Genomic DNA, 14,013 nt, shown 5'->3' with positions numbered 1-14,013 from the left:
GAAGAACTACAAAGTAAAGCCTTTGAAAGTGAGAGACATAAGAACCACTATGTTTGCTAATATTTCAGTATAAACCAGGCACCATGAAGTGGATAAGCAATCTCTGGAACACAGCAAGTGTTTTGTCAATCTAGCAGCCACATTGGAGGCCATCTGTAGTCTGTGAAATGGATGACATGACAGCACCCAGACACAGAGACCAGACTTTATCTCCTAAACATCTAGCACTAAAGGTGTGGATGCAAACTGCATACATCACACATAAAACCTTGGTGGAGCACATATACTCAGACAGAGATAGACCCTCAAGAAAAATAAATGGACATTATAGGGAAAAAATATGTTTGTCTTGTATTGTATGATCTTTAGGGGTATTTTTCTTTTTACAGAGAGAATTCTGGATTGCTCTACCATGAGTTTCCAACACTCATTATGCCACTTCTAAATGTCAGCAGCCTGACTCCAGCTTCATTCATCCTCAATGGCATCCCTGGTCTGGAAGAGGTTCATTTGTGGATCTCCTTCCCACTATTTACCATGTATAGCATCGCTCTTACTGGGAACTTTGGACTTATATATCTTATCTATTCTGAAGAGGTCTTACACAGACCTATGTACATCTTCCTAGCCCTTCTTTCCTTCACAGATGTGCTCATGTGCACCAGCACCCTTCCCAACACTCTCTGCATATTGTGGTTCAATATCAAGGAGATTGACTTTAAGGCCTGCCTGGCTCAGATGTTCTTTGTGCACACTTTCACAGGAATGGAGTCAGGAGTGCTGATGCTCATGGCCTTGGACCGCTATGTGGCCATCTGTTATCCTCTGCGTTATGCCACTATCCTCACTAATGTGGTTATTGGAAAGGCAGGGATGCTTACTTTTCTTAGGGGTGTGATTCTTGTCATCCCCTTCATATTCCTCACCAAGCGCCTGCCATACTGCAAGGGTAATGTTATCCCTCACACCTACTGTGACCACATGTCTGTTGCTAAAATATCCTGTGGCAATGTTCAGATCAATGCCATCTATGGTCTAATGGTTGCCCTCTTGATTGGGGGTTTTGACATCCTGTGCATCACAGTCTCCTACACCATGATTTTACGGGCAGTTGTGAGTCTGTCATCAGCAGATGCTCGACAGAAGGCTTTCAGCACCTGCACTGCTCATATCTGTGCCATTGTCATCACCTACGTCCCAGCCTTCTTCACCTTCTTTACACATCGCTTTGGGAGGCACACCATCCCTCCCCACATACATATCATTATGGCTAATCTCTATCTACTCATGCCTCCCACCATGAACCCTATTGTGTATGGGGTGAAAACCAAGCAGATACGAGAGAGTGTCATTAGGTTCTTGTTTAAAGGGAGAGAAAATTCTTCTCATAAAATTTAATGGACACTGGGCAGTGGTGGCACATGCCTTTAATCCCAGCACTTGCGAGGCAGAAATAGGCAGATTTCTGAGTTCCAGGACAGTCTGGTCTACAGAGTGAGTTACAGGACAGCCAGGGCTATACAGAAAAACTCTATCTCGAAAAAAAAAAAAAAAGAAAGGGAAAAAATTTAATGGACACTTCTAAGAAGCCATAGTTCCCTTAGAAACCTTTAAATCCTGTGTCTGACTGTAAGAAGTACATACAGATTCTTCTACCTGTTTTGAACAAGTGCAATCATGTTGAGGTAAGTAGAGAACCTGTTATGAACTCAACATCTCTTCCCCTGGGCTCTCTAAGTTCATTGCTTTCAATCATCATGGACATGTTTGCTCCGTAGTTATAATTTTCGAAACACATTACAGCATAGTAGTTGGATCACTAAGAGTCAACAGGTGGCCTATCTTCAGGAATATTTGTGCTTATTTTCTTAATTTTCTCTTCCAAAATCACTTGGGGTTTATTGTTATTTCCTATGCCATCTGTTTTCTAATCCCAAATTTCCCAGCTATATATTCATTTGTAATTCATACACATGCTAACTAAAAGAACTTTTAAGATATGTGAATCATAGAAGACTTATGCTCTCTAGAGATAGTTATATCAGTATTAATCAATATCAAACAAACTGATCTAAATAGTTTGGGCTTAATAAAATATAATAATGAATGAAAGACATAAAATATGTTCTTTCCTTTGAATAAAATTCAGAAGCATGCAAACTAACCTATGTTATTAGATATTAGAATAATTTTTGCTTTTGAGAGTAAGACACCATGTAAAGAGGGATGTGTCTGAGATATTTTTAATATGATCACAGGTGATTAATCATGAATCTTTTATTTATGATGTAAACTCTTTCTTCATACCATCTAATTATTGTTTTTGATAACATGAACTGAGCAATACCCCAACTGGCTAATCTTTGAAACATTTCTTTTTACCTCCTATTCTAGCTATGCATGGTTTATAAATTGTATATATTTTCTTTTCTTTCAGAAGTGTTAAAATTAGTATAAATTATATTTGCATATTTGTACAAATTATAATAAAAATATAGACAAGACTATAGTGAAAAAGTCTCTCTGTTCAAAATCTCCTTCGTCTGATTACTACAAAGCATGCTCTTTCAAAGAGGTTATATTCTCGTGTATGTGCTTACTTTGTTTTTCTGATGATTCTTTTCCAAATGTATTTGAACTTTAAATAGATTATTAATCACTCTCTTACACACAATGGGAATTTAACTCAATCATTACATCTGTACTTACTCTCTTCTCTAGAGAGCATATATGTACCCATATATAGACATATAGACTGTCTATATGTGTACTATCTGGTACACATACGTAGTGTATGATAACACGTGTGGTATACGCAGTATGTGTAAGTAGATCACTGCTACCCCAACATCAACTTCAAAAGTCCATATCTTTGGCTTTTCTGTGATTCTGAGACTCTTGAATTTATTTACATTTTCAATGAATTAATTGAAAACTAATAATTCTTGAACTGGTATAATCATATGAATATTAATGAATGCAGTGTATGAACATTGATCACTTTACAATCAACTCAGGATTTTGATTCCTTCATTATTGGTACAGTGATATTGCCATATCTTTTCTGTAGTATGTTTCGAAGAGCCACATTTTTCAGGGATGTCTGAGAATATATTTTGCTAGTTAAACAGTAGAGACGTTTATATGGAATAGGATCAAGGAGACTATTTAAAATATTACATAAATTACATCATGTATAAGAAAAAGTGATAGTTAAAATACCTCAGGAGAAGATAATAAAATTGTAAACGTATTGTAGAAAGGCAGAAAAAAAAACCCACAGCAATAAAAAGTCAAAGTAATCCTGGCCCACCTGTGCACATCTATAATATCAACCACTCAGTATACTGAAGTAAGGGAATCATGAGCTCTTGGCCATCCTAAACACACAGTGAGAGCTGGCTTCAAAATCAGACAAAAAGAATATTTCAGAGCATGTATCAATATTGTGTCTAGGAAGAAAGTATCTGCCTTTTAGAGTTGTCCTTAAGAGAAGCAAATGTTAAAACAAGACAAAAGTCTGTCTAAATTACCATAAAATATTTCATTTTTAATACAAATTTAGGTTTGAATGATAAATAACATTGTCACCTTATATGCCATTTCTTGCTCAAAATAATACTCAAAATGCTACGATTTCCCAACTCTACAATAGAGCTACAGATACCACTCTTTAGATATATGGAGTTGGGCCGGGCGGTGGTGGCACACGCCTTTAGTCCCAGCACTTGGGAGGCAGAGGCAGGCAGATTTCTGAGTTCAAGGACAGCCTGGTCTACAGAGTGAGTTCCAGGACAGCCAGGGCTACACAGAGAAACCCTGTCTCAAAAAACAAAAAACAAACAAACAAAAAAAAGATATATGGAGTTGTATATGTTTGCTCACCTACTGCTAAAAATGCCCCAGTTTCTGGTAAGCATTATTCTCAACATCTATGAGCTCAGCTTTTTAGATTCCACATATAGTTGAAATAATACAATACTTGTCTTTTTTTTTTTTTTGGACTGGTATACTTCACTCAGGATATGTTGTCCAAGATCATTTACGATGCCACAGCAAGGTGAATTGGGCAGAGGAGGCTCTAGACAAGTCTGAATAGTGCTTTTAACTAAGTTCCCTTCACTCTGGATGAAAATTAAAAAATTCCTCTTCACATATCTCCACCTGGAGGACACTTGGAGTTCTGGGCAAGGGGGAAATGATGAGTAGTATAAAGGGATCGTTGTAAGGATGTAAGGATCTCGAGAGACAACACTCTTCCCTAGAGAAGACTAGCAGACAAGAAACCACATATGTAGATTAGGTCATATGTAAAGATGAATTATCCGTTCACTTTTTGTTAGTCCACAAGTCTTACATAAATTACCTTACTAGAGAATTTTGTTTAGTAAAACGGATGTACAAACACAAGAAAATCTGAACTTCATTCTGCTTAATCATGAGTAGCATTGGGAAAGCAAATTGAACATTTACTCTCATAGCATGGATTTTTTAAAAGTTTTGAAACTAAAACATAATTATATTCCTTTGTCCCTTCTCTTTTTTTCCTGCAATTTTTCCCTAGTACCCCCCTCAGGTTAACGACCTTTTAAAGATTGTATCTCTCTGTGTGTGTGTCTTCCTAAATATATAAATACAACCCTCTGTCCATATATTACTTGCATGTATATAATTTCAGCAGGGAATTAACTGGCCACAGCTAACTCAGCTCTGGAAATACCCTCTTTTTCAAGAAAATGGTATTGTCTTTGTGTTTAAAGATATAGCATATAAGACTTTAGTCATTTGGGATTGCCTTTTTATGTATGTGCCATATAAGGGCCTAGTTTCCTAACTTTAAATGGAAACACCCATATTTCTCAACATCATTATTAAAGAGACTACTCTTTCCCTGTTTATGATATTTGCTACTTTATAAAAATCAGTTTAGAGGATGGAAAGATGGATCAGTTGTTAAGAGCACTGGCTGCTCTTTAGCAGGACACAAATTCAATTTGCAGCACCCACAATATATCTTACAATGATCTATACCTCCAGTTCTGGGGGTTTTGCTGCCCTCTTCTGGCCTGTGTGGGCACCAGGCATGCTTGTGGTGTACATACATACATGCAGACAAAATACTCATAAAATAATAAGGTGAAACAATTATAAGCAAATTTAGCTATAAATGTGTGGACTTATTTGTAGGTTTCCATTTTCTTTTTCTTTTCTTTTCTTTTTTTTTTTTTTTTTTTTTTGTTTTTCGAGAGAGGGTTTCTCTGTGTAGCCCTGGCTGTCCTGGAACTCACTCTGTAGATGAGGCTGGCCTCGAACTCAGAAATCCACCTGCCTCTGGCTTCCAAGTGCTGGGATTAAAGGCGTGTGCACCACTGCCATGCTCCATTTTCTTTTATTGATCTACATGTCTGTTTTTATAACATTGCCATGATATTTGGTAACTCTAGCATGTATTTTGTTTGAAGTCAAACAGTGACTTTCCTGAGTTGCTCCTTTTGCTCACTGTCTCTTGGGCCAATTGAAATGCTTTGTGGTTATTTTTAGTCTGTTCTTCTGAAGACTTTCACTGGTGTTTTGAAAGGGTCAGGTCTGTAGCTCATTTTGTATCCCATGTAAAATGTAACAACATTAATTGTGATAAACAGCTAACAATTTTTATTCATTTACTTATGTATTCTTCAATGTGTTTCTTCAATAATTGGTAGCTTTTACTATGTACTTTAAAAATTTTTGTTTTACTAAATTCCTATGGTTTATTTGGAATCCAGTGAAAACACAGTTGTCTTCTTGAGTTCATGCAAATGGTCAATTGGACAGACAATAACCTCAAATGCTACAGTGTTTTGTTTGTTAATTTTGTGACCTACAACTTTACTGAATTCACTACCAATCTTGATTGTCCTGTTAGTGCTAGATATTCTATATAAGACTGTACCAACAAATAACAGATAACACACAAATAACAACCTCTGTGGTTCTATGGATTTTAGGTTGGTTTTCATTGACTTAACAGCTAATTCCACACATAGATGAATATATACCATATTTGTCTTTTTTAAAATCTGGATATGGTTTACCTCACTCAGGATTATTTTTCTTGTTCCATTTATTATTTAAGTTTTCTTGTCCAATTTGGATATCTTTTATATCATTCTTCTAAGAAGCTTCTACTGGAGCCTGGCATAGCTGCCATGTGAGAGGCTCTACCAGCAACTGACTAGAGAAATACAGATATTTGCAGCCAAAGTGTTGAGGTTGGGAACAATCTGGAAGAGTTAGAAGGACTGAAGGAGCTGAAGGGGATTGCAACTCCATAGGAGGAATAATAGTGCCAACTAACTTGAACTCCTCAGAGCTCACATACACTAAGCCAAAAAAAAAAAACAAAAAAAACAAGGAGTATACATGGGCTGGTTAATGGCCCTGGGCACCTGTGTAGCAGAGGACTGCTTTGTATGGCCTCAGTAGGAGAGGATGCGCTTAATCCTGTGGAAACTTGATGCCTCAGGAAAGAAAGAATCTGGTGGGGGTGAGGTGAGGGTAAGTGAAAGGGTAGGGAAGCACTCTCTGAGTAGGGGAGGGAGAGCAGTGAAGAACTCAGGAAGAGAGACCAGGAAGGGGACAACTTTTGGAATGTAAATAAATAACACAATTTAATAAAAAAATTCAAAAAAGAGAAACTTTTACTACATCCTGTTTCAAAACTACTTTGCAAATGGTTATTAATTGTAGTTGTCTACATATTACCTCCTTCATTTCCTTCTTCTCTCCCACTGTCCACTTGATTCTCCTGTTCTGTCTTGTCGTCTTCTTTATACACCAATAGCTATTTTATTCCTTTCCTAGGGAGAACTATCTGTCTCCCCTAGTCCCTTACTAAACACCTAGCCTCTGTGGTTCTATGGATTTTAGGTTGGTTTTCATTGACTTAACAGCTAATTCCACACATAGATGAATATATACCATATTTGTCTTTTTTTTTTTTTTCTGGATATAATTTACCTCACTCAGGATGATTCTTTTTTTTTTTTTTTTTCTAGTTCCAAACACTTCCCTGGATTTCACAATCCCTCTTCTTTTTTTAAGGGCTGGGTAATGCCCCATTTTGTACCACATTTAAAAAACCCATTTCTGTTGAAGGACATCAGGTTTTTTTTCCAATTTTCAGCTATTGTGAGTATAGCAGCAACAAGCATGGATGAGCAAGGGCCTTTGTGGTGGAATTAAGTATCATTTGGGTGTTTACCCAAGAGTGGTATAACAGAAACTTGAAGTAGATTGATTCCTATATTCTTGAGAAACTGCCAAATTAATTTCCACAGTAGATGTACAAATTTGTATATCCATCAGCAATGAATGAGTGTTTCCTTTCCTCCATCTTATTGCCAGCATAGGCTGCCATTTGTGTTAGTGATCTTTGCTATTCTGATGGGTGTAAGTTGAAATCTCAAAGTTCTTTTGATTTGCATTTCCCTGATGACTGGGGATGTTGCACATCTCTTTAAGTGTTTATCAGCTGTTTGAGTTTCATCTTTTGAGAATTTTCTGTTTAGATCTGTATGCAATTTTAAAAATTATCATTAGTTTTTATTTTTCAAAGTCCAGTTGTTATTCCCCTGTATGCAATTTTTAAAAATTGAGTTATTTGTTTTATTGATATTTAGATTTTTAGTTTGTTATATATTTCATATATTACCCCTGTATCGAAGGTGTAGTTGGTAAAAAGAAAATCACTCTGTAGGCTGCAACTTTGTTCAAATGATCCTTTGCCTTATAGAAGGTTTTCCTTTTCACAAGGCTTAGTTTATTAATTGATGATCTTAGTGCCTGTATTATTGTGCCAATAAATTCAGGGCTATTCCCTACTTTCTTTTCTATCAGTTTTAGTGTATCTGATTTTATATTGAGCTCTTTGAGTTGGAGGTGAGTTTTGTTCAGGATGATTACGGATGGATCTATTTGGATTCTTCTACATGTAGTGTTTTGTCTTCAGTTTGTTTATATGGTAGATTACACTTATTGATTTATATATCCTGAACCATCCTTGGATTTATGGAATGAAGGCTACTTGTTTGTGATGGATGGTCTTTTTGTTGTGTGTTCATAGTTATCTTCTTGGATTGTGTTCATAAATATTTATTGAGTATTTTTGCATCTATGTTCATAAGAGAAATTAGTCCATAATTTTCTTTTCTGTTGTGTCTTTATATGGTTTTGGTATAAGTGTGACTGTAGTTTTGTAAAATGATTTGGGTAATATTTCTTCTGTTTCTAACTTGTAGAATAATTTGAAGGGGATTGGCATGAACTATTCTTTGAAAAGATTGTCATTCATATTGATTTTCTTGAAGAACCAACTCTTTTTGTTGTTGTTTCTATTTTAATGATTTCAGGCATGAATTTGATAATTTATTTTCTTTCTTTTTTTTTTTTTTGTTGTTGTTGTTTTCGAGACAGGGTTTCTCTGTGTAGATCTGGCTGTCCTGGAACTCACTCTGTAGACCAGGCTGGCCTCGAACTCAGAAATCTGCCTGCCTCTGCCTCCCAAGTGCTGGGATTAAAGGTGTGCACCACCACCGCCCGGTGAGTTTGATAATTTCTTACCATCTACTTCTTTTGAATGTGATATCCTTTTTTAAAAAAAATTCAAAACTTTCAGCCGTGCTATTCAGTTACTAGTGTGAGATATTGCCAGTGTTTTTATCTAGGTACTTAGTGCTATGAAGTTACCGCTTAGAGCCACTTTCATGCTGTCCCCTAATATTGCGTATATTAGTATTCATTTTCATTCAATTCTAAAAAGGTCTTTAACTCCTTTCTTAATTTCTGTCTTGACACATTTTTTCATTCACTAGTGAGTTGTTAGGTTTCCCTGAGTCTGTAAGCTTTCTGTTGTTCCTCCTGTTGTTGCTCTCCAGCTTTAATCTATGGTGGTCAAGATGCAGGGAGTTATTTCAGTTTTCTTATATTTGTTGAGACTTCCTTTGTACCCAAGTGTATATTCAGTTTTGGAGAACATTCCATAAGGTTCTGAGGAAAAGGTAAATTCTTTTGTGTTTGTGTAATTTTCTGTAAATATCTGTTCATTTGGCTTATAGCATCATTTAGCTGCAGCATTTCTCTGATTAGTTTTTGTCTATTGGTGAGAGTGGGATACTAATTTCTCCTCCTACCTTTGTGTAATTCTAATTTGTAATTTGAGCTATAATAATGCTTTTGCTATGAACTTGGGTGTCCTTGTGTTTAGTGCATGGATATTTAGAATTACAACATCCCCTTAGTGGAATTTTTCCTTTGATAAGTGTCTTTGTTAGGGTTTTACTGCTGTGAACAGACACCATGACCAAGGCAACATTTTTAAGGACATTTAATTGGGGCAGCCTTACAAGTTCAGAGGTTCAGTCTAGTATCATCATGGTGGGAGCATGGCAGCATCCAGGCATACATGGTGCAGGAGTTCTACATCTTCATCTGAAGGCTGCTAGTAGAAGACTGACTTCCAGGCAGCTAGCATGAGAGTCTTAAAGCCCATACTCACAGTGATACACCTATTTCAGCAAGGCCACATCTACTCCAACAGGGCCACATCTTCTAATAGTGCTATTCCCTGGGCCAAGCATATACAAGCCATAACATTCCACTCCCTGGCCCCCATATACTGTTTAAACATATGAGTCTATGGGGGCCATACCTAAGCATAGCATAATCCAGAGTACATTTAGTCCAACTTCCAAAGCCCCTATAATCTATAGCAGTCTCAACAATGTTAAAAGTCCAAAGTCTCTTCTGAGATTCATTCAATCACTTAACTGTAATCTCCAAAGCAAGAAGAAACCAGCTGGGCAAACTCCAAACTCCACATCTCTATGTCTGATATCAAAGCAGTCTTCAGATCTCCTTTTTCATCTTTGTTGACTGTAACAAACTTCTTTCTCCTGGACTGGTTCCACTCCCTGTTAGTAGCTTTCCTCAGCAGATAGCCCATGGTTCTGGCTTCTTGAGCATCTTGGAGTCTCCAAGGCAATTTCCGTGTTACAGCTTCTTGTTTCTGTGTCTGGGATCCACACATGATCTTCTGGACTCCTCCAAAGGATTTGGGTCACTTCTCCAGTTCTGCCCTGTGTAGCACTCTAAGCTCAGGTTGATTCATTCCACTGCCACTCCTGTTCTTGCTGATCATCCCATGGTATTGGCATTTCCAATACACTGGGGTCTTCCACTGCAACTAGGCTTTACCAATAGCCTTTAATAAGCCCTTTTCATAGTGCCAAGCCTCAACTCCTTTGCATGACCTCTTCAGTACTAGGCTGTCAACAACAACTGAGGCTGAACCTTCACCAATAGCCTTCCATGGCCTCTCACTGTGTCAAGCCTCAGCTGCTCTCCATGACTTCTTCATGCCTTCATAACCAGTACCACCTGTGACCCTTACACATTACCAAGTACAGCTGTGACAAGAGGTAAAACCTTGGTTATCTCTGGATCGTAGCCTCTGTCCTCTCAGAAAACACTTTCCAGAAGATTTCACCTCAGTGATGCTGGTCTCTTCTTAATCACTACCAATTTCTCAGCTCCAGCTAACCAGCATCGGCCTAAGCTGCTAAGTTCTGCTGCTTGTAAGAGCTAAAACATGTTCCTCCTTATTCTATTACCAGCTTTCTGTTTTTCAACTCTCTTTCTGTATAAGCTTGGCTTTCCTGGAACTTGTTGTGTAGATTGACCTTGAACTCAGAGATCTTCATCACTCTGTCTCCTGTAATGCTGGGATTAAAGGTGTGTACCACCATGACTGTATTTAAGCTTTTTTTTTTTTTTAACTAGAGCCTGTTTTGTCCCAGGCTGGCCTTGAACTCAGAGATCTGTTTGACTTTGTCTCCTGGGATTAAAAATGTGTACCATTCCTGGATCTAAGTTTGGCTGGGTGGGTTCTTGCCCCCATATCCCTCGATCTGTTATCTCCTAGAACATAGAATTCAGTTCCATTTCACTTCATGGTGCCCTTTACTACTTGCACCATATATTTTATATTTTTTCTTTCTAAGATTGCTATGTTTGTTCAAAATGTTCTTCATGAGAGGTAACCAGAGAACAAAGTCTCTGCTGAGGTTTTTTGAGACTTCCTTTGTCAATACAACTAATATAAATCTCTTTACCTTAGACTCAGGTAGACTCTTCAGACTAGGGGAAAAAGTAGCCACATTCTTCAGCAAAATACCACAAAAACAGTCTCTAGACCACATCCAGAAATTCTGCTCCACTGAAACCTCTTGGACCTGGTCTGTACAGTTCAAATCACATTCAGCAACAAAGTCTTCCATATTCCTACTAGGATGGCCCATTAAATCCAATTTAAAGCATCCCACTGCTGCCCAAATCCAAAGTTTCAGAACCCACATTCTTCCAAACAAAAGCATGGTCAGGCCTATCACAGCAATACCCCAGTCCCTGCTACCAACTTCTATCTTAATTAGGATTTTACTGCTATGAATAGACACCAGGACCAAGGCAACATTTTTAAGGACAATATTTAATTGGGGCTGCCTTACAGGTTCAGTGGTTCAGTCCAATATCATCAAGGTGGGAGCATGGCAGCATCTAGTCAGACATGGTACAGGAGGAGCTGAGAATGTGAGACCACCCTGACAAACCACCATAACAACCATGGGAACAGAAAGAGTGAATTAAAGACACAGCCACCCTGCTGGTCAGGGTGTTCCTGATAACAGGGAGAAAGTTAAAAAAAACAATGTCCTTACTAGTAACCAGCTGTGTCCTCTACGGCCCTAGATAAACATAGCCCACCAGAAATAACTGCCTGAGTGAGTGTGGCCAATCAGTTTAGAAGCTAAGCAAAGTGTCCAATAATGTTTAAACAAGTTTTGCTGTTGCTAAAGTCTGCCTATGCTACAGTATAAAAGGTATGTGCTTCAGAAATTTGGGGTCCTTCCTCCTGTGAGAATGAAGTGACCCCGGTGCTTTGGAATAAAATTCCTCTTGCTATTTGCATCAGTCTTGGTTTCCATGTCTTTGTGCGCTGAGCGTCCTGAAATTGAGACTTTCGGGCCCAACAAGAGTTCTACATCTTCATCTGAAGGCTGCTAGTGGAAGACTGACTTCCAGGCAGCTAGCACGAGAGTCTTAAAGCCGATACTCACAGTGATACACTTATTCCAACAAGGCCACATCTATTCCAACAGGGCCACACCTTCTAATAGTGCCACTTTCTGGGCCAAGCATATACAAACCTTAACATTTCCTGTAGAGTTAATGGGGGGTGGGGGCTCCCACTTCCAAGCCACAGGGCTAGAGTGGCTCAGGGAAGTTTGACTGCGCTTACCCCACAGCCATCGAGGGCAAGAGTCAAGCTATGTGACACCTCTCTGGGGGTGGGGGACTGCTGGAGCTGGCTTGGGGGTCCTCGGGCCTGCAGGTTGGCTGGGGACTGTCTGGTTCTCAGGCTCTTGGGCACCCAGGCACTGCTGAAAGCTGAAGAAGAGCTAAGAACGAAATGGGGGGGGGAGGCATAGGCTGGACTGGCCTGAGGCTGAAGGGGAGAGGAGGAGAGCAAATGCTCTCCTGGGTCCAGCAGGGGATGAGAGTTCCTGGCTTGTTGAGGTTGTCTCCTTGACTGAGAGTGCTGAGAAGCCTTCTGCAGGAGATTAGATGGTAGCTCTGTAAGTGAAGACCTTCTCCACTGTTCCCCATGACAGATCCTGATGAAAGAGACAGTCCATGGTTTTAAGATGTTTATTGTCATGCCAGAAAGTAGATGAGAAAACCATACCTCCCTGTCACAGGGCAGGCCTGAGGTTAAACACCTTTTGCAGGGAGGAGTGTCTGGCAAGGAAAGCTTAATTGATTAAGCCCTTCAGGCCTTTAGGTACCTCATTAAAATAGAAATTTGTCTTGAGGCTACATGACCTGTGGAGGCTTCTACCTATGGAGGGGCTAGGAGCATTCTCCTTACATGACTGAAGGACTCAAATCTAAGAAGGCCTCATATTAGGAGGCTGGAGTCTGGGGTGTAGCAAAATGCCTACTATCCCTCAGGGTCACCTGGGGTCCCTCAGGGTCACCTGAGGTCATCAGGGTTTCCAGCCTGTGCCTGTCCAGAAACCAGGCTGCCTTTCAAGGTTCAAGGCCACATCTACTCCAACAGGGCCATACCTTCTAATAATGTCATTCCCTGGGCCAAGAATATACGAACAATAACATTTCCTATTTCTTTCTATTAGTTTTGGTTTGAAGTCCGTTTTGTCAGATATTTTTCAGGTACACCAGCTTGTTTCTTAGGTCTTTTTGTTTTGTTTTGTTTTTTTGGTTTTTTGAGACAGGGTTTCTCTGCATAGCTCTGGCTGTCCTGGAACTCACTCTGTAGACCAGGCTGGCTCAAACTCAGAAATCCACCTGTCTCTGCCTCCGAAGTGCTAGGATTAAAGGTGTGTGCCACCACTGCCTGGCAGGTCTTTTTTTTTTTTTTTTAAATATCTTTTTCCATCCTTACCCTGAGGTGATATCAGTCCTTGATGTTAAGGTGTGTTTCTTGAATCCACCAGCAGAGTGGCTTCAGTTTTAGTTGTGTTAGTTTGTGTCTTTTTACTGGGGAACTGAAATCATAGAGACTAAAATATCAATGAGCAATGTTTGTTGATTAATTTTCTTGTTATGACATCTCTCTCTCTGTCTCTCTGTCTCTGTCTCTCCATCTCTGTCTCTCTGTCCATGTTTATAATAGCTTTGTTAAGGTCTTTATCTTGTGCTGTGGCTATATTGCATTGTTTATGGCCTACTGATGTAGGCTTGCTGTGCTCTAATGGAGACTCTTTGTCTAGGCCATTATTGTGTTTTTATATAGCTGTTCAGGAATCTGGGTTTGGGAAGAGTGTAATTCAAGGTGCTGATATCTGGCCTCGTCTTTGTTGGGTAGGTGTTTCATTCTTTGCTTTCTGTTGCCCTCCTTAGTTCTTAGGAGGGTGTGATGATTATGTTGCTTGGTGTCAAATTCTTATGGGATTC

General features: G+C 39.0%; 1 protein-coding gene across 1 annotated transcript; it reads left to right on the top strand.

Moving 5' to 3' along the window:
• The first annotated feature begins 432 nt into the window (after positions 1 to 432).
• On the top strand, positions 433 to 1,398 carry LOC114633533 (olfactory receptor 52N1). The gene has a single exon (XM_028782097.1). It carries the CDS (start codon positions 433 to 435, stop codon positions 1,396 to 1,398), a length of 966 nt encoding a protein of 321 aa, XP_028637930.1.
• The last annotated feature ends 12,615 nt before the right edge of the window (positions 1,399 to 14,013 follow it).

Source organism: Grammomys surdaster, unplaced genomic scaffold (genome assembly GCF_004785775.1).
Source record: "Grammomys surdaster isolate TR1022 unplaced genomic scaffold, NIH_TR_1.0 693, whole genome shotgun sequence".
Taxonomy (NCBI): Eukaryota; Metazoa; Chordata; class Mammalia; order Rodentia; family Muridae; genus Grammomys; species Grammomys surdaster.
The sequence above is the reverse complement of the archived record's forward strand: the minus strand, read 5'-3'. Positions and strand labels throughout refer to the sequence as shown.